This window comes from Saimiri boliviensis, chromosome 6 (genome assembly GCF_048565385.1).
Source record: "Saimiri boliviensis isolate mSaiBol1 chromosome 6, mSaiBol1.pri, whole genome shotgun sequence".
Classification (NCBI taxonomy): Eukaryota; Metazoa; Chordata; class Mammalia; order Primates; family Cebidae; genus Saimiri; species Saimiri boliviensis.
Genome location: NC_133454.1, coordinates 119,936,977 through 119,957,430, shown reverse-complemented (window position 1 = coordinate 119,957,430; position 20,454 = coordinate 119,936,977). Strand labels below are relative to the sequence as shown.

Below are 20,454 nucleotides of genomic sequence, written 5' to 3'. Positions count from 1 at the left end.
ATCACCCACGACTTTAGCTCCTCAAACATGGGGTGTTTTTTTTTGTTGTTGTTGTTGAGTAAGAAGACAATCCCATTCCCTGACACCCTTGTTCATTAACTGACCCATTCATTGATAAAACAGCTAATGAGCATTCACTCACAGGGTCAGGCACTATGCTACATGCTGGGGATGCAGGAGTGACAAGAGGCTTTATTTGGGGCACCTGTTGAGGACGGGAGGAGCCTGGTATTTGTGGTAGTCAGAGCAATGGCTCTTCAACAACGTCCACATCCCTAGAATCTGTGTGTCACCTTATGCAGCAAAAAGGCTTTGCAGATGTGCTTAGGTCAAAGTGGTTGGTAGGGAGATCATCCAGTGGGCCCAGTGTGATCCCAAGGGGGAGGTGAGAGGGCCACAGTTAGTGGAAAAGCTTGGCAGGTGGAGGGCGAGGCCACAGGCCGAGGAAGGCAGATGGCCTCTAGAAGCTGGAAAAGGCAAGGAAATGGGATCTCCCCGGAGCCTCCGGAAGGAACTGAGCCCTGCGACACCTGGATTTTAGGACCTCCGACCTCAGAACCGTCTAATAATAAGTCTGTGTTACGTTAAGCCACTAAGTTCATGATGATTTGTCACAGCAGCGATAGGGAATGAACACAAAGTCCATTGACTAAGGTAAACAGGGAGACAGGTAACTGCTGCGGACGGGTGATGTGATACTGAGGTGTGGGTGTGGTGAGATTCTGGAAGAGGTCCCCTGATCTAAAGGGTTGGGTGGGGATGAGGCCAGATAAGGCTTCCTGGAGGAAGTGGTATCTAAATGAAGATCGAAGCGGGTGGGAGTTAAGCAGGACAAATAGGAGGGTGGGAAGCTGGCAGAGAGCAGCCTTCCCAGGCAGATGGAGCTCACAGAGGCTCAGGATGGCTCTGGGGCAGGTGTAAGAGGAAGGTGAGGAAGGTTGGGGCCGGAGAGTTGAGCAGCTACCTCTCCAGGGCTTCGCAGATCAAAAGCCTTCCTAGAGCATTCGAACTTTAGCCCAAGGGAAAAGGAAAGCCAGAATACCTTTAGGCAGAACAGTAACGTGATAACTTTGTACTTTAGAAAAATCCCTCTGGCTGTCGTCTAGTCAGGAGATGCCTGGGGCAAGCTCAGAGCTGGGGACGAGGTTAGGAGCCTAGGAGGCTGATGCCTGATGCGGGTGAAGGGGGATGTGGTTCAAAGCAGGAGGATGAGGAGAGTAGACCCAGCTGAGAAATCAGAGCAAGGAGAATCAGTGCGGGGTGATTCTGCGTGGCTTAGAGAGAGGGGACACCAAGAATGATGCTGGGGTTCAGGCCTGGGTGGCCCAAGGTCTACAGGAACGTGAGTTGACATCAGGAACACAGGAGGGGAAATGGTCTGAGTTGGAAGGGAAGACGTAAATTCCTTTTTGGTGACACGTGAAAGTAGATGCTGAGGCTGTCTCAGCAAAAGAAGTCTGGGTAGAAGGCGTGATAGATGGCTAATGTGAGCTCCGTAAGAACAGGGTTCTTGGCTGGCGTCTGGTGTCTCCAGAGCCTACTCATACACCAGGTACCCAGTCAGTACTTGCTGAATAACAGATTAAATGAACCTGGAGTGGTGGATGAGATCACATAGAGAGTCCATAGTGTACCGAGAGGAAAGTCTAAGGGTGGGCAATCTTTAGGAAATGGAGGGAGCTATTACTAAAACAAGAATTTTAAAAAGCCCATTGATTTTGGTGACAAGGTCCATGCAATGATTTCAGTGGGGTGAATGGGAGTGAGGAAAGTTAAGGCGAGGAGGAAAATTAACCTACAGTTGAAGGGATTCAGGGGGTAAAGATAGGGCTTTTTAAACTGGGAATTAAATACCTCGAATTTGCATTTCACGATTACAAATTTAAATGAGCAGAACTGTAACTGAGGCAGACAAATTCTAAGGTGGTCCCAATAACCCTTCCCTTTGAGTGTGGTTAGCACCTGTGACTGGCTTCTAACCAACAGCCTATTGCAAAGGTGATGGGATGGCACTTCTGCAATTATGTTGTTATTTAAGTCTTCATCCTGCTGGCCAGCTTGCTGTAGGGCTCTCTCCCCAGCTGGTTTCAAAGAAGTAAATGTCCAAGTTATGAGGCTCCCATGGCAAGGAGCTTAGAACAGCCTCTAGGGACTGAGAGTAATGACGGTCAGAAAGAAGCTATGGCCCCCAGTCCCAGAGTTTCAAAGAAATAAATTCTGCCATCAACCTGAGTGAGCTTGGAAGTGGATTCTTCCCCAGTTGAGTCTCCAGATAAGAGTGCAGCCCAGCTGCCATCTTGAGTACAGCTTTATAAAGCCCTAAGCAGAGGACCCAACCAAGATGCACCTGGATATGACCACAGAAACTGTGAGGTAATATATATGTGTGCAGCTTTAAGCCATTAAGTTTGTGGTCATTTGCTGTGCAGAAATAGACAGCTAATACAGTAACTTTTTATTTTTATTTTTTTATCACTTAAAAAAAAGCAGAGGCAATAACAGACAGTAAAGTGCATAGGTGTGTCCAATTTGGTTAATTTTTATCTATGTCTACACCCATGCAGCCATAACTCAGATCAAGATATGGAGATTTGCACTGCCCTGGAGACTATGTTACGCTCCCCTCCCCTGCTGCTCCCAAGGGCCAACACTGTGCTGACGTCTACCAGCATTAGTTTATGTAAGCTGTTCTCGAAATTCCTATCAGTGGAATAACGCAGGATGTGCCCTTTAGTGTCTGTCTTCTTTCACATAGAGACCCATCCATGTGTTAGATGTATCAGTAGTTTGTTCTTTTTATTTATTCCTTTTTAATGAACATAGAACAGTTTATTTACCTCTATGGTTGATGGACATTTGAGTTGTTTCAAGTTTTTGCCTATTATGAATAAAGCGTCATCCAAATCTCTTGTATAAGTCTTCTAGTGAAAATGTCCTCATTTCTGTTGGGTCTATATCCAGGAATAAAATTGTTGGGTGATATTGAATGTGTATGTTTAGCTTTAGTAGATATTGCCAAACATTTATTTCCAAGGTGATTGTATCAATTTTTACTCCCACCAGCAATGTGTAAGATTAGCTTCCCAGCCTAATCAACACTTCTCTAAGTCAGTTTTTAAAAAATTTTTAGCCATTCTGGTGTGTCGTGGTAACTCATTGTAGTTTTAATTTGTATTTCTCTAAGGACTAATGATGTTGAATGCATTTACTGGCCATTTATATATCTTCTTTTGTGAAATCTCTGCTCAAGTTCTTTGCCCATTTTAAATTGAGCTCTATTTTATTTTATTTATTTAGAGACAGAGTCTCACTCTGTTGCCCAGGCAGTGACATAATCTCGGTTCACTACAACCTCTGCCTCCCAGGTTCAAGTGATTTTCTTGCCCCAACTTCCCAAGTAGCTGGGATTATAGGCGTATGCCACCAGGCTCAGCTAATTTTTGTATTTTTAGTAGAGACAAGGTTTCACCATGTTGGCCAGGCTGGTCTTGAACTCCTGACTCAGGCAATCCGGCTGGCTTGGCCTCCTAAAGTGCTGGGATTACAGGCACGAGCCACTGTGCCTGGCTTATTTATTTTTAGTAGTTATTTGTATGTTCTGCACATGAGATCCATGTCAGATATGATGTATTTCAAAATTCTTCCCAGTATGTTTTGCATTTTGACACTTACGATGTGATTTTTGATAAACAGGGATCTTAATTTTTAAGAAACTCTAATTTATTAGTATTGTCTTTTATTGTTAGTGTGTTTTGCATTTCTAGTTGAGTAAATCTTTGCTTATCTCCAAATAATATTTTCCTATGTTTTCTTTCAGAAGCTTGTTTTGTTATAAAATTTAGGTCTGTGACTCATGCTGAATTAATTTTTATGTATGGTGTGGGGTAGGAATTACAGTCCTTTTTCTTCAATGTCAATATATAATTGCTTCAGGACCGTTGATGAAAAAGAATGTCATTTATCCACTTAATTGTGGGTGCCTTTGTCATCGATCAAGGGACTATACGTGAGGGTCTGTTTCTGAGCTCTCTATTTCATTCCATGGGTCTTTTTGTCTGTTTTTGCACTAAAATGATGTCTAAATTATTGCTTTGTAGTAAATCTTGAAATCAGGTAGTTTAAATCCTCCAACTTTAAGTGCTCTTCTATTTTTTCCATTTCCTTTGAATTTCCATATAAATTTTAGAATTAGCTTAGTTCTCCAAAATAAACTCCTAAAATTTTGAATGGAATCATATTGAATTTACAGCTAAATTTTGGAGATCAATGGCATTTAAAAAAACTTGAGCTTCTCAATTCATGAACACAGGATATCATTTCACTGACTTAGAGCTTTGTTAATTTCTCTTAGATCTTTGTTGATTTCTCCTTGCAACGTTTTGTGGTTCTCAGCGTTCTTCCTCACAGAAATTATCTCTCTACCTCCCATTTACTCTCAGTGTTGGCAGAAAACGTAATTTTGCCAATTCAGGATAACTCAGTCACTTCCAATGACTTCCAGTCCATGAGCCCTCGTCTGTTCTTGCTAGCCTCTGCTGAGGTGTGGTTTGTTCTTGCTGGTCTCTCAGTGGTGGCCACTGTCCCCTTCTTATTTGCTGCTCATATTTCTTATAAAGTCTCACACAATCCACATTACACATCTGGCCACTCGCTCAGGAAACAGGAAGCTTTCTCATGCTTGGACTCATTTACTACATGGGAGTGTGGGACGCTGTGTCGCCAGGCACAGTCCCCAGACGTATCTATGTTGTGGCTCCATGCTGTCTGGACATGGGACATCTCTGGGCACCTGTGGTCTTTAATTCCTCTTAATGGATCTGTGGTTTTTGGCCTACACACTTCCCGAGGGATTTGGTCAGCTGAGGACAGAGGGCAGCAATCTCAGCTTGGGGTTAAGCACTCTCTCTTTTTCTCTCTCTCCTCCAGCTTCTCCCCTCAGTTCTGAAATGTCTCTAGTCTCCTTTATGTGGCAAGAAAACCGGTCCTAAATCCTCAAGTACATTTCCTCCAGCTCTATGCTTAATGATCTTAAACTCTAAGCTCCAAATCCCCGAGTCTCCTTTCTTGATGGTGAAAGCCAAACCCTGTGGTACCCCTTACCCCAACTCTGAACTGACGTGACCCTGAGCGTGAATGTTCCCTTGGATGGCACCTCCTTTGCCCCACCCTCATTCCAGTGTTGTGGTCATGGCACCTAGCCACCTAGTGGACCACCCCTCCTTTGGGAAGACGGCACAGAAGGGGCAGCATTTATTAGGGTCTTAATGGAGGGCTAGGAGTTTGTTGGGTGAAGAAGAAGTGAGTGTGCTGAGGAGTGCAGCCCGTCTTAGCTTTTGGGGTGAAGAAACAGAAGGAATGAGGAGAAGGGGTTGGTGGGAGGCACTCTGGTTTGTACTAAGGGAAGACCAGATGGTGAGAACACGGACTCTGACGTCACATGGAACTAGGTGCAGATCTCAGGTTTTATTTTTTTTTTGTTGTTTGAGACGGAGTTTTGCTGTCACCCAGGCTGGAGTGCTGGAGTGCAGCGGTGCGATCTCAGCTCACTGCAACTCCACTTCTCAGGTTCAAGCGATTCGCCGGCGTCAGCCTCCCCAGTAGCTGGGACTACAGGCACATACCACCATGCCTGGCTAATTTTTTATATTTTTAGTAGAGACAGGGTTTCACTGTGTTAGCCAGGCTGGTCTTGATTTCCTGACCTCGTGGTCTGCCCGCCTCAGCCTCCCAAAGTGCTGGGATTACAGGTGTGAGCCACGGTGCCCAGCCCAGATCCCAGCTTTGCTCCTTAATAGCTTGGTGGCCTTGGGCATATAATTTAACCTCTTCAAGCTTCAGTGTTCTTCGTTGCGGAGGGGGGATATGAATGCATGTTTCTTTGAACTGAGATGGGGACAGAAGTGTAAGGATTACACCACACAGAGTGTGGCACCCAGAGGTGCCCTTTTGCTGTGACAGTGGGACAGTTACCCACATCCTCTGATAAATGTGGGATGACCCTCGGAAGCCCCTGAGGTTAAAGAGAAAAAGTTATTGCAATGAGACCAGCTCAAAACTTAAGCCACATGGTTTATTTCCTTCTGTGATGTGGATGAGACAAGCCATCTGATTTACAAGGGCCGGTGGACACCAGGCTGACAGTGTCTCCTCGTGGCCTGGAGACAAAGCCTAGGTCCCGTGGTAACCTTCTGTGGTAGCCTTGTCTTTGAGCTATGGAGGTGGGCAAGGGAGTGCTGAAAGGCACAGGGAAGTCCCTAACTGCCACTGCTGTGCCCCTGTCGATGCTGACTGTGGTGGGCCTCAGGAGGGGGCTGGCATCAGCCATCTGCTGCAACCTCCCCCACCTTGGGAGATGGTGGTGGGGGGCGGGGCCAATGCTGACTCCATAGCCAGATAAGGAAAAAGAGGGTTTCCAGGGAATAGGGAGATGATGCCTGGCTTAGATCCAGGACTTCAGGGAGCTTGGGGAGCTGGAAGAGCCTGATGAACCTTATCTGGTTCAACACTCGAGTTTCCAAATGGGAAACCTGAGGTCCACGGATGTAGCAACAGATGACAAAGGGCAGAGTTGATCTTGGGGCCAGGAGACCTGGGGTCAGGCCACTGCCCTGCTGTGTGGCCTCAGGCTGGCATCTGCACTTCTGTGGACTGCCAGAGTCAGACTCTTTCATTCTGGAGGATTCCCAGCTCTCTGAGCTTAATTACCTGCCTGAGGCCTGAGGGTCAGGGCAGGCCTCGAACCTGAGTCTTCAGTGAGGCTAGGATTTCCCTTATGAGCAGAGAAATGCACAGGGGGTGTCCCTGGAAGGATGATGGGACTTGGGGAGCTGAAGGACACACACCCCTAATGTCAGCCTGGTGTCTTTTAGAAAGAAGCCACTGGGGAAAGTGTGGGAGGGATGTCCCTGGGCACACCTCACTCAGTGCCACCATGTGTGTGGACGTGGTGGGGGAGGGTGGCCGAGGTGGGGCTGGCCCCTGATGAACAAGGTGGGGGTGGGGAGAGGCTGGGCCCAGAGGGGAAAGGCTGGACTCCACCTGCAGCTGCCACATCTGCTACTCAGACATCTCCTTGGGCATATATGCCACATTGTCATAGGCAGGGGGTGGAGAGGCTGCCGGGCTGGGGATGTTGAAGTCTGCGCTGAAGGCGCTTGGCAGGAAGATCACGGGCTGCAGAGAAAACAGCACTGAGCTCTTGGAGGACGCTGGAGCTTCAGGCTAGTGTCACAATAGTGCTCCCTTGTGGGTCATCTGAGAACAGCTCCCTGATACTGAATTCTGCAAGTGTGAATTGAACCCTTAGGGCTCTGCATGCAACCAGTATTTCAAACAACACGTACTGGGGCCAACTATGATCCAGGCACTGGGAGTACGGCAGTGAACAGAACAGACAAAAGCCCCACTTCACCAGGCGCTAACGTTCTGATGTTCCTTCTCTCCCAGCTGCCCTGGCCTGGTTCAGGACTCTGCGCTCTCTTGCCGGCACCGTGGCGTTGGCCTCGAACCCCGGCCTGTCCACCTCTTCACCTCCCGGCGCTGGACAGATCCTCTGGACTGATTTCCCTGAGCCAGCTCACTCCCCTGCTCAGACCTTCAGTCCCCCGACCCTCAATGCACCCCACCATGCACCTGCCAAGAACACCCCACCCTGTGGCCTGCACGTGCCTGCCTGAGACAGTCTTTGCTCCAACTGGTTCCCCTGCCTTGAACACTCTCTCTTGCCCCTTTCCATCATTACTATACTCCATTTTTTTTTTTTTTTTGGAAATTAAAGCTTAATTTCCATCTCTGTCATGCTGCCCTCCCTGATGCCCCTGTCTTCCCTGTGGCCTGGGAACCCCAAACAGTCCCACTCCTCTGAGAGCAGAGGAGTGGTGCCCCACACCCCGAGCCCAGGCCTTCCATCTGCAGGGCTCCCTGCAGGGCTGCACACAGCAGTGGCTCCGTGGGTGCTGGTACCATCCCGTGCCTCGAGGAGAACAGTCCTGTCTTCGCTGAACTGCGAAGACGTCTTTGGTTTTGCTTTGGTTTTAGAGACAGCCTTGCTCTGTCACCCAGGCTGAAGGGCAGTGGTGTGATTGTAGCTCACTGCAGCCTCAACCTCCTGGGCTCAAGCGATCCTCCTGCCTCAGCCTCCCAACTAGCGAGGACTACAGGGGTGTACCACCACACTTGGCTAATTAAAAACTTTTTTTTTTTTTTTGCAGTGATAGGAACTCTTTATGTTGCCCAGGCTCGTAAGAGATCTCCTGGGAGCAACAGATCCTCCTGTCTTTTTTCCTAAAGTGCTGGGATCACAGGTATGAGTCACCACACTCAGCCCAAAGACTTCTTTGGCCCCCCTGACATGGATGGGACATCCCTCCTAGTGCTGTCTCTCCGTATTCCTTCCCAGAGGGAAGAGGGAGGGAGCTGGAGGCAGAGCATGCGCCCAGCCAACTGCCTTCCAGAGGCTCAGGTTTAGTGGATGTGGGTGGGGGCACTCACTGCGTTGGCCTGGGCACGAGTGGCTTGGCACCCGAAGTGGGTGGCAGTGACTGTGATGAAGAACTCCAGGATGGTGAAGATAGTCAGCACGGCCAGATAGCCCCTGCCCACATCCTGGGGGCCAAAACCCACAGAAAGGTGAGCCCAGAGTTCTAGAGTAAGGGGGTCCCCTGCATGAGAATCACTTGCCCAAGGTCCCACAGCTCGCTGGTGGCAGAGCTGTGCCTGGAGCCAGTCCCCCTGCCGCCCGTCCTGCACCCTCCCCTTCACGCTACAGGTTGCCTCCTTGTTCCTTCTGGTGCCCATCTTGGGGAAGACTCAGAGGGTCCATGGATTCTTGAGGTCTATAGCAGGCGTCCCCAAACTTTTTACACAGGGGGCCAATTCACTGTCCCTCAGACCGTTGGAGGGCCGCCACATACTGTGCTCCTCTCACTGACCACCAATGAAAGAGGTGCCCCTTCCTGAAGTGCGGCGGGGGGCCGGATCAATGGCCTCAGGGGGCCGCATGTGGCCCGCGGGCTGTAGTTTGGGGATGCCTGGTCTATAGGGACTGGCAGGCCCTGGCCAAGTCCTGGTGCTGCAGACGCTCACCCCTTGCCCTCCTGGACACAGCTTTCCCACCCCTGGGGCCATCTGACAACGCACCCAGTTAGTTACACCAAAATCCATGAGCAGGATGGCCGTCCCAGCAAAGGCCACCATGGCGCTGAGGATGTTGGTGCCCAGGCTGCTCCTCACCTGCAGAGGCCGAGAGACAAGAGCAGGGGGAAGAGGGGAAGAGATGGAGAAATGGCAGGGGCCATGGCTCAGCTGCCCAGCCCCCAGCATGTTCCCTCCCACAGCCAAGGAGGCAGCCGCCATGCCACCCCAAGCGCAGCCACGTTCTCATCGACCACGCTCCTTTTCTCCTCCCCTGGGACCTCGGGAGGAGGCTTTGCTGTCTCTCTTTCCTTCTCTTGTCTTCTTGGAAGCTTCTAGGGAGACAGGCACCACCTCCTTTACAGCCTCTCTGGGTGGCGTTCGCAGCCTCCAGCCTACCCCTTACTGTGGCTCCCTCGCCCCCGAGCCCAGCACCCTGCAAGGGCAGCTGCAGCCGAGGGCTGCTCAGGGGCATGGGTTGGGGAGGCCCTTTGCTGTGGATACTGAGGCCTGGTGAGGAGAGGGGCTGAGGTTATTTCCAGGAGGTCCCAGGAAGCGGCTGGCAGAGTGAGGCACTGCAGACCCTGGTGGGACACCAGGCAGAGACAGGAGGAGCAGGAGCCCATGGCCTGAAGGCTGGGTGGGCTGAGAGGCCTCAGACCTGAGGCTCTGAAGAGCGTGCAGGGCAAGTGACTCCTGGGGTGGTCCAGGCAGCCACCCAGGGGTCACCATCCCCGTGCAGCCAGAACCTGATGATCTCATGACCCACAGCTGGAGCCTTCTGGTTAATCTGCCCCAGGCTTAAAGGGGGAGCCACTCATGGGTGGGCTGGGGACTCTAAGACCTCCTCAGGTTTAAAGATGCCTGATTCTTCTTCTTTTTAAATAGAAACCAGGAGCTCATTGAGATCAGAACAGCCTCACAAGAAATCCATTAACTGATTCATTAAGTCAAAAGCTTTCATTGAGCACCTGCTGCATGCCAGGCACTCTGCAAGGTGCTGGGTCCAGGAGAGAGCAGGTCAGGTCTTGTCCTCCTGGAGCTTATGGGCTGGGGGATGCTGGATTCGGTCGTGAGAGTCTTGTCTTCTGGTCCTGCCCTTCCACTAGCCATTCTCTGCCCAACCCCTGGGATACCTTGCAAGTATGGAAATAGGTCAAGGAATCACCTGCTGAAGCCTCTGTGGTCTCTCATTGCCCTTAAAATAAACCTGAACTTGGCATTTAGGCTCTGAGTCACCTCCCCAGCCTCTCCCTCTTGGCCTGGCCCTTGTGTGTGGTGATCCGGGACCCCGGTCCCCTGTCCACAGCCTATGGCATTTCCCGGCCGGGCTCTTCCATGGCTGTCGCCCTCTGAACTGTGAGGACTCGGTTCACTGACCCCAGCTCAGGGACCCCAGTTGAGCTTAGAATCACTCACATTATCCTGCTGGCTTCCTTTCGGCACTTAAAGTTTGCTTTATGGGTGTCTTACCAGGCACCAGAAGGTAAGTGCCGTGACCCTCACTGCCATGGCCTCAGCCTGACATAAAGCACACAGCCCCCTGCTCAAAGCCTCTGTCGCCTCTGCGTGCCTGCAGAAGGCACCAAGCCTCCCGAGATTGTGATCCAGCCCCATTGCGGGATTAAATCTCTCCGTCTAATGTCTTTTCACTTTCCTTCCCCTGCCTTCGCCCTCGTTGGACGGAGCCATTCGTGGTTTCAGTGGTGACCCGGCCCACACCCATCTGTGCATTCTCAAGCTTTCCCCGTGGAGTTTCTACGTCCTCTCTGCTTACCGAGGCCCAGCAGGGCTCTGCTCTGCCAGGACGTCTTTTAGGATCTTTCCTTTCTTGGAATGACTGTGAGCATTTTATCTGTGGACCTCACATTCCACCCTGGCTTATGTATTGAGAGGTCATCCCTGTCTTCTCCTGTATGTGCACAGTCTGTGTCTGGTCTGCCTGGATGGTGGCCCGCCCTGACACTTAGCAAGTCCCTCAGAAGTGCTGGGGAATGAGCTGAAGGAGTGAGTGGATGGGAGGGGCAGGGCCGTGGCCTCATCCCTGCCCCTGGGTCCCCCGTTCAGACTCACCAGGCAGCTGGTGTGGTTCTTCTCCGCTGCCACTGAGAGAGATCCGGAGATGATGAACTGTATGGGGAGAGGGGACCCAGTGAGGCCCAATGAGGGACCCAGCCAGGACCCTGGGAAGGGCACACCCTGCTTGGGCTTTGTAGAGAGGTGCGAGGGAGAGAGAGTAGCCTTCTGATGCCACTTTCCCTGCCAGGAAGGCACCTTGGGGTCTCTCAGCAAGGGTGTCCTCTGTCCAGGGAACTAGGGCTGTGGCTGACAAGGTGAGAGGTTTCATTGACATCACATCATCAGGGCCTCATGGGGAAGACATCGTTCCTTCAAGCATTCACTTATCAGACATCTACTGAGTGAGGCTGAATGTGGTGGCTCATGCCTGTAATCCCAGCATGAGGATTGGGAGGCCGAGGCGGGAGGATCACTTGAAATCAGTAGTTCGAGACCAGCCTGGCCAACATGGTAAAACTCCAGTTGCTACTAAAAATACGAAATGAGCTGAGCATGGTGGCACGCACCTGTAATCCCAGTGATTTGGGAGGCTGAGGAGCAAGAATCACTTGAACCCGGGAGGAGGAGGTTGCAGTGAGCCAAGATAGCACCACTGCACTCTAGCCTGGGGGACAGAGCGAGACTGTCTCAAAAAACAGAAAAACCAAGACATTTTCTGAGTGGCAGTTATGTGTCAGGAATATAACAGAGTTGAATAAGGCAACCGGATCCCTGCCCTCTTGAGCTCATATTCTGATTGGGGAAGACTGACGCTTAGTGAACAGTGAAGAAAAGTACAGATAGTGGTGCTAAGAGCTGTGATGAAGTCACAGGGGCCACAGGGGCTCCTTGAGGCTGGGTCAGGGGTCAGGCTTGTCTCTGTGAGCTGGGATGACAACCGTGGAGCATGAGGCTGCCTATGAGGATGGCCCAGAGACCTGCATCTTGGCACCTATGTACTTGGCAGTGCCTGACACGCTGAGGTGGGGCTGGCCCTGCACCTGCTGAGCTGAGAGGATGGAGCTGAGCAGTGCTGTGTCCCTCTGAGCCTGCAATTTGCAGGTGGCACTCAGCTGCCATGCTGGGAAGACTGCAGGTTCAGTGGCAGGTGGAGGAGGCCCTGGGGTGACACGGAGACAGAGGACCAGGAAGGAGTCACCACAGGTGTCCAGCGGGTGCAGATCAGCATGGGCGTGACAGGTGTGGGAAGCAGTGGACACACTCAGGCTGTGCACTGCAGGGCAGGCCGCCAGGACCTGCTGCTGTGGAGCAGAGAAAGACCAGACTCCAGGACGATTCTTGGAATGTGTTTAGCGTTGGCAGTTGGGTGGCTGGAGGTGCCATTCGCTGAGATGAGAAGACAGGAGGAAGAGGGTTGGAGGAAGCCTACAGCAGGCATCCAGGGCTTCCTTTTGATATGCTGAGTTGCCTCTTCAACATTGAGTGGTGTTGTCAAGAGGGCGGCTGGATTTGGAATCCGGCTCTCTGGGCTGGAGACAGACATGATGCCTTATTGATGAGAAAGTCAAGCCCCAGAGACAGTGACTTGCCCAGGTTCATACAGAGGAGGCCTGGCTGCCCCCGCATCCCCGCTGACTGCCTCTTTCCTTCTATACCATCCTGGAATTCTGAGAATTTTCTTTTTTCTTGTCCTTTCTTTTTTCTTTTTTGAGACAGAGTCTTGCTGTGTCACCCAGGCTGGAGTGCAGTGGCACCACCTCGGCTCACTGCAACCTCTACCTCCCTGGTTCAAGAAATTCCCCTGCCTCAACCTCCTGAGTAGCTGGGATTACAGGCACATGCCATCATGCCCGGCTAATTTTTTTTTTGTATTTTTAGTAGAGGTGGGGTTTCACCATGTTGGCCAAGCTGGTCTTGAACTCCTGACCTCAGGCAATCCGCACACCTCGGCCTCCCAAAGTGCTGGGATTACAGGCATGAGCCACCATGCCCTGTCTAATTCTGGGCATTTTCAACTGAGGACTCCTTTGAGCCTCCAAGAAAAGCGATGAGTCCGCTTTCTAGAAAAATGCACATAATACCTCTCTATTTTCAGGGGTCCCCAGAGGTTAGCAATGTGAAGCGCCAACAGAATGACTGGAAGTTGGAGCTCACACGTGTTCTGCCAGGATCTCCTGACTCTGATGTCTCCTGAGTCCGAAAAGCAAGTTTTTGCTTTTGTTCCTTCTCCCAGTTTTGAAGCTTTGCTGGGCATATTTGTGATAAAGCCCACAGGAGGGGGCTCAGAGGGGAAAGTGACCCCTTTGTTTCTTCCTGTTGTGATTTCTCCCTGTGAGCTCTCCCGATTGCAAAATTTTCCTCCAACTTTGGATCACTATGGACCATTCAAAGGGCCAGAGCTTGTCCTCAAGCACAGCCAGGTGACTGTCCTGATCTGGTTGTGATGTGTCAGCCACTTTGTCCTCCTGGAGCTCCATCTAGGGGGTTTTGTGCTTTTGCTGGAGGCAGCCTGGCCAGAGGAAGAAAGTCACCGTGCCTCGGTTCTGGAACCTACACTCACACAATGGAGACCCTTTTTATGCAAATCTCTGGGTTTCTCTCCAAAAAGGGAATTGCTCCGCGGTCACTATTTGGTGCAGAATTTTAGGGTTAGTAATCCACTCACCATGCACATTATCTGTTGATTTCCTTTGCAAACTATGGGGCAGGCAGGGCCAGATCCATGAGCCCAAGTTTTAGAGGAGGAAGTTGAGGCTTGAGGTTCAGTGACATGCCCAAGGGACTCTGCCTTAGCGTGCGGTGGAGCTGGGATTCAGACCCTGTTGACCTGACTCTGAAGCCTGTGCTTCCTTGGGGTGGCTGGAGGCTCTGGTGATGTGTTGATGAGGGTGCAACAACAGGGTTCACTGAAGTGCCCCCTAATGTTGGTGATGACAAGGACTCACTTGTTCGTTCTTCCGAAGGGGTGAGTGGCCAGTTTGGCTCGGGGGAGGTGACAGGCATGGGCTCAGGGCCTTCAGAGCTGGTCCAACTGCCAGGGGACAGGGCTCTTGGAGGGCTGGGACCCAAATCAGGGAGATGGGGGGGTTTCTGTAGGAGGGGTTTGGATGCGGGGTGAGGCCCGGGATCTGGGTGATGCAGGTGGTTTGGACCCAGCCCTGATACCCTCCATCCCATTTTTTTTTTTTTTTTTTTTTTTTTTGAGACGGAGTCTTGCTTTGCTACCCAGGCTGGAGTGCAGTGGTGAGATCTCAGCTCATTGCAACCTCCACCTCCCGGGTTAAAACGATTCTCTTGCCTTAGTCTCTGGAGTAGCTGGGTTTACAAGCTTGCGCCACCATGCCCGGCTAATTTTTGTAGTTTTAGTAGAGACGGGTTTTACTATGTTAGTCAGATTGGTCTTGAGCTCCTCACTTCAAGATCTGCCCGCCTCGGCCTCCCAAAGTGCTGGGATTACAAGTGTGAGCCACCGTGCCCGGCCTTTCCCGTCCTTTCTGGCAGTGTCTCTGGCTGTTTGCTGGGAGCTTTCCATCCGTAGGAGCGGTGTCAGGTTCAGGTTTATGGAGAGGGTTTGGGGGAAGGAGTTAGACTTAGACTCCAGTTCTTCTAGGAAGCGTCTCCAGGCCCCCACCTAGGACAGGCTGTGCCCAGGAGGATGGGGGGTGGACGCACGGGGAAGAGGTGAGCCTGGGCAGCATCCCCCCTACCCTCCCTCTCCATGGCCCCGGCACTTACGCAGGCTCCTCCCCAGAAGGGGACGCCGCCGTCGATGAAGAACATCCCCACGTGGCCGCGGCGAACCATGAGCAGCACGCTGCCAAAGCCCAGGTGGATGAGGCCGATGAGGATCTGGACCGTCTGCGGGAAGCCAGAGATCAGCGCCGCGGGGCCTGCTCCACACCGCCCCCTGCCGGCCCGGAGACAGCGTGGCCGGCCCCGCCCCCCTCCAGGTGGGCCACTGGGAAAGAAACCCAAATTCTGTTCTTTGGAGGCGACATTATCACAGCAACCAAGAGAGACACTTTTAAGGAGAAAGGCAGGTCCCCGCAGCCTGCAGGGCCCACAGAGCAAGGCTCTCAGCCGGCCTGCCTCCTGCTCTCTGCTTTGATCCGCTGTGTCGCTGCCTGGCTTGCTTGCTTTCTTTTTTTTTTATTTTGAGACGGAGTTTCACTCCTGTTACCTAGGCTGGAGTGCAACGGCGCGATTTCGGCTCACCGCAACCTCCGCCTCCTGGGTTCAGGCAATTCTTCTGCTTCAACCTCCTGAGTAGCTGGGAATACAGGCACACACCACCATGCCCAGCTAACGCGCCACCATGCCCAGCTAATGTTTTGTATTTTTTTTTAGTATAGAGACGGGGTTTCACCATGTTGACCAGGATGGTCTCAATATCTTGACCTCGTGATCCACCCGCCTTGGCCTCCCAAAGTGCTGGGATTACAGGCTTGAGCCACCGCGCCTGGCTGCCTGGCTTTTGTAGGACTCCGTTCCGTGACCCAATGTTCCCTGCACCGCGGGCCTTCCTCATCCCCCAACACCCCCTCAGCCTGCCCCCAGCGCCTTCTCCTGGAGCATCTTTTTATTTCAGCGTCCATCACTGATCGTCCCACCTCTGGGCAGCAGCGGCCTCAGCCTGTTGAAATCTCCAGTGGGATTTTTTCCCCCTCTTTCTAAGAGTTGGTTTACCAGCACCCTACTAGTCTATGCCCAGAAGTGGAATGGTTTTCCCAAGTGTGAGCCTCTAGTAAGGTCTGCCACATAGGCCGGGTGCAGTGGCTCACGCCTGTAATCCCAGCACTTTGTTGGGAGGCCGAGGCAGGTGGCTCATGAGGTCAGGAGTTTAAGACCAGCCTGACCAACATGGTGAAACCCCTGTCTTTACTAAAAATATAAAAAATTGGCTGGGTATGGTGGCAGGAGCCTATAATCCCTGCTACTCAGGAGGCTGGGGCAGGAGAATCGATTGAACCTAGGAGGCGGAGGTTGCCGGGAGCCGAGATTGCACCACTGCACTCCAGCCCCGGTGAGACTCTGTCTCAAAAAAAAAAAAAAGGTCTACCACAGAGCAGAAACATTGCAGTGTTTTGGGTAATACTGAATTCTGGAACTGAGTGGAAAGAGATATTGAAGACCCCTGGAATCCAGCCCTGGGAGCCCAGCAGCCCCTTCCAGCTCCATGACTTCCACAGGGACTCCAGTTACCAGCACTCACCACTACCCAAACCAGCCCCGTCCTTGTGTGGGCAGTTCTGACTGGGAACAACTAGAATTGTCGTCTCAGCGTCACGTGGAATATATATTTCTTTCTAACAGGAGTGCCAAGAATTTGGATATCCATGGGCACGAATCCCTGAATCTTCAGTGTCTTCCTCTCTTCAGCTGCGTGCCTTTCACCTTTTCACTGTCCTCACAGGGCACAGCATGGCACGGTGTCCAAGATGCCAGTGTTGCTCCCCTTCCTTGCAGATCCTTCCCCTGCTGGTAGACCACCACAGCCACCAGGATTATGCCTTGGGAAACACCAGCTGCCGTTTATTAAATGCCTGTCTGCGCTAAGCACTGTACCGGGGTTTACAGGTGTGGCCTCATTTAATCCTAATGAGAAGAGGTAGGTTATTATTATTATTATTATTATTATTATTATTATTGAGACGGAATTTCACTCTTGTCGCCCAGACTGGAGTGCAATGGTGCGATCTCGGCTCACCGAAACCTCCATCTCCCGGGTTCAAGTGATTCTCCTGCCTCAGCCTACCTAGCAGATGGGATTGCAGGTGCTCACCACCATGCCCAGCTAATTTTTGTATTTTTAGTAGAGATGGGGTTTCACCATGTTGGCCAGGCTGGTCTCAAACTCCTGACCTCAGTGATTCGTCTGCCTTGACCTCCCAAAGTGTTGGGTTTGCAGGCGTGGGCCACTGCACTCGGCCAGAGGTAGGTTATTATTATCCTAATTTTGGAGATGAGGAAACTGAGGCTCAGAGATGTTCAGTAACTTGCCTGAAGCGTCCCAGCTATGAGGCGGCAGGCCAGCTAAGGCTACAGTGGTATTCTTCTCAATGGGTGGGATTCCACAACTCTTAATTCTTAATTTTCCACTTTTTGTGCTGTTCAGCGGTTTGTCTGTCTCGTCAAATTTGTTTTCTTTTTGGAGGGGGAGAGTGTTGGTTCCCGGGGTCTGCTCTGGGGTTTCGGAGTCCCAGCAGTTGTTGCCCTCTCTTTGCTCACTGCCTCCATGGGCCACAAGTCAGGTGGCCGTGCGGCCCTTGGTGTCTGTGCCCCAGTCCAGTCCCCTCCTGCACCAGTGGGTGTGGTGCAGCTGTTAGGGTAGAATTCCAGCATGCTTGAGCCAGAGGTCCTGGACGCCACAGAGTAGAGGGGCTCAAAGTAGAACTTTAGGGTCAGCCATTTCTAGTTTATAGGATGCCACTTACCAGCAAATGACTTGGCCTTGACAAACTTCAGTTTTCTAATCTGCCCAATAGGAGCTATGATCCCCTTCTTTTTTGTTTGAGACAGAGTTTCACTTTTGTTATCCAGGCTGGAGTGCGGGGTGTGATCTCGGCTCACTGCAACCTCCACCTCCCAGGTTCAGGCGATTCTCTTGCCTCAGTCTCTTGAGTAGCTGGGACTACAGGCATGTGCCACCACACCCAGCTAATTTGTGTGTGTGTGTGTGTGTGTGTGTGTGTGTGTGTGTGTGTGTGTGTGTTTTAGTAGACACAGGTTTCACCATGTTGGCTAGGCTGGCCTCGAACTCCTGACCTCAGATGATCTGCATGCCTCAGCCTCCCAAAGTGCTGGGATTACAGGAGTGAGCCACCACACCTGCCTGTGATCCCCTTCTTACCAGGTGGTGCTGAAAATCTAGTAAGACAATGCGTGATAAGTCCCCCGCACAGTATGTGCAGCAGTCAGAGATGCTTAATAAGCAAGAGCTGTCATAATCTTCACCTTCATCATCATTGCTATGCTCAGTCTGTGCTTTCTTCTTTCACCTGGAGAAACGGAGGCCAAGGAACAGACTGAAGAATCTACATATGTGTGTGTATAATTAAAACAGCAGGAGGCCATTAGCCTGTCTCCGTAATTTGAGTTCCTACATAACAAACTGCAACCTAACTCAGTAAACACACCAAAACCTATTTTAGGAGTATATTTTTGTAACCGGTAGCTGGGTTTCAGCTAAGGACAAACAGCTGAGCTCCAGCCAATGGATCAGACCATGCCCAAATGAGGCAAACGTCTCATGACATCATGCCCAAATAAGGCAGACACCTAGCTGCAGCCGATCGGGGCATTTCTCTGCTTCACTTCTGTGTTTGGCCTCTGAGAGCTTGCTCTTCACACAGCTGGATGGAGCTCTCTGAACCTCTTCTGGTACTGAGTGCTGCCAGATTCATGAATTATTCTTAGCTCACATAAATTCTGTTAAATTTAATTTGTTTAAAGCTTTCCTTCCTTCCTTCCTTCCTTCCTTCCTTCCTTCCTTCCTTCCTTCTTTCTTTCTTTCTTTTCTTTCTTTCTTCTTTCTGTCTTTCTTTTTTTCTTTTTCTTTCTTTTTTTCACTCTGCCTCCCAGGCTGGAGTACAGTGGTGTGATCTTGGCTTACTGCAAAGTCTGCCTCCAGGGTTCAAGTGATTTTCCTGCCTCAGCCTCCCAAGCTGGGATTACAGGTGTGCGCCACCACGCCTAGCTAATTTTGCAGTTTTAGTAGATATGGTGTTTCACCATGTTGGCCAGGCTGGTCTTGAACGCTTGACTTCAGATGATCCACCTGCCTCGGCCTTCCAGAGTGCTGGGATTATAAGCATGAGCCACTGCACCTGGCCTAAAGCTTTTTTTTTTTTTTTTTCTTTAACACTATGTGTATACACTTATACATGCAAATGAGTGTATATATCTTTCTATCTCTAGCTAATATTTTATGCCTTCAATATTTTATTGAGACCAATAGCTCAAGGCCATCTGAGACTGACAAATAGCTTAGAAGCTATTCTTCATGCACTGACAGCTCTACCGCGGCTGACTTCCATCTACCACTCCCACTTCCTCTCATCTCCCCTTTTCCTTTGCTCATTATGTTCCAGCTATGTCAAGCTTCCATCTTGTCCTGTAATAGCCACACCCATTCCCAACGCCTTTGCAATTGCTGTTCCCTCTGCCTGGCGGACCTTCTTCTCCAGCCCTTCCACCAGCAGTTCCCTTGGCTGGCTTCAATCTGACAGCCGGGTTTTAGCTGAAATGTCAGCTCCGCAGAGAGAACTTTCCGTCTACCCTTGCTATTATTCCTCTTAGCCCCAGTCATAGTTTTCAACCTTATTTTTCTCTTTGGAGGTTTCTGAGTCATTTGTTTACTGGTTTATTCTCTGTGAGCTCTATGCGGGAAGGATGCTTGCCTACTAGGTGCATGGCTGAATCTTTCAGTCATTACTAAGTTTTTTTTTTTTTTGAGACAGGGTCTTGTTCTGTTGCCCAGGCTGGAGCACAGTGGTGCGATCTTGGCTCACTGCAACCTCCGACTCCGGGTTCAAGCCGTTTTCCTGCCTCAGCTTCCCAAGTAGCTGGGTCTACAGGCTTGTGCCATTGTGCCCAGCTAATTTTTGTATTTTTAGTAGAGATGGGGTTTTCACCATGTTGGCCAGGATGGTCTCGATTTCCTGACGTTATGATCCGCCCGCCTCAGCCCCCCCAAGTGCTGGGATTACGGGGGTGAGCCACGGTGCCCGGCCATTACTAAGTATTTATTAACTGCCTTCTTCGCTCTCCAAAATGTGCATGAATGCGCCCGTGCTGGAGCACTCACTACCTGCCTCAGGTCATGCAGAGAGGCTGTTCTTACCCCTAAAGCTTTGGGCTCTCCTGTCAGGAATGTCTCCACGGGCCGCCAGTCAGGTGGCTGTGTGGTCCTTGGTGTCTGTGCCCCCAGCGGTGGCTCCTCAAACTGCATAATCCCTGGAGGCTGGCACACAGAGGTGGGCAGAATGGCTGGAGGTGGGCGGAGGCCACTGGCATTGCTCGGCGGGATGACAACAAACACCCCATTGCTGGTGGGAGCTGCAGACATCGTGCTCAGAGAGCCTGGAGAACAAAGGCTTGGGAGAGAACAATGGTAATCATCGTTACACATGTGCACAAAGCTTTTTAGTTGATAAGCAACATGCCTACTTGCCCTTGCTTACTGCAGGCTTGTGAGGATGGCCCCAAACGCTCTTAGCAAAGCTGGGAAGCTGAGACCCAGAGAAGTGAAGGATGTCTGAGGTCAAGGACCTCTAGGTGAGGTAAGGCTGAAACTTGAATTCG

At 51.1% G+C, this 20,454-nt stretch overlaps 1 protein-coding gene across 2 annotated transcripts; it reads right to left on the bottom strand.

The window, feature by feature from the left end:
- Positions 1 to 6,049: 6,049 nt before the first annotated feature.
- MS4A15 (membrane spanning 4-domains A15) lies at positions 6,050 to 20,253 on the bottom strand. 2 transcript variants are annotated; one of them, XM_039471149.2, is made up of 6 exons: positions 19,994 to 20,233; positions 14,887 to 15,009; positions 11,206 to 11,262; positions 9,139 to 9,231; positions 8,491 to 8,604; positions 6,050 to 7,173 (listed from the first exon to the last, which is right to left on the bottom strand). In XM_039471149.2, exons 1-6 carry the CDS (start codon positions 20,216 to 20,218, stop codon positions 7,057 to 7,059), a joined length of 729 nt encoding a protein of 242 aa, XP_039327083.1. In that variant the 5' UTR covers positions 20,219 to 20,233; the 3' UTR covers positions 6,050 to 7,056. The 2 variants fall into 2 exon arrangements, with proteins under 2 accessions (XP_039327083.1, XP_039327084.1); XM_039471150.2 differs by lacking the exon at positions 14,887 to 15,009 and having other exon boundaries at positions 19,994 to 20,253.
- Between the last annotated feature and the right edge of the window lie 201 nt (positions 20,254 to 20,454).

Bases quoted from the DNA above. Each gene is read 5' to 3' on its own strand.
- MS4A15 (XM_039471149.2), bottom strand. From the start codon at position 20,218: ATGTCTGCAGCTCCCACCAGCAATGGGGTGTTTGTTGTCATCCCGCCG. The intron at 15,010-19,993 runs GTAAGAACAGCC...GGCTTCCCGCAG, and splicing joins GAGAGCCCAAAGCTTTAGGG to ACGGTCCAGATCCTCATCGG. The intron at 8,605-9,138 runs GTGCGTTGTCAG...TTTGGCCCCCAG, and splicing joins ATTTTGGTGTAACTAACTGG to GATGTGGGCAGGGGCTATCT.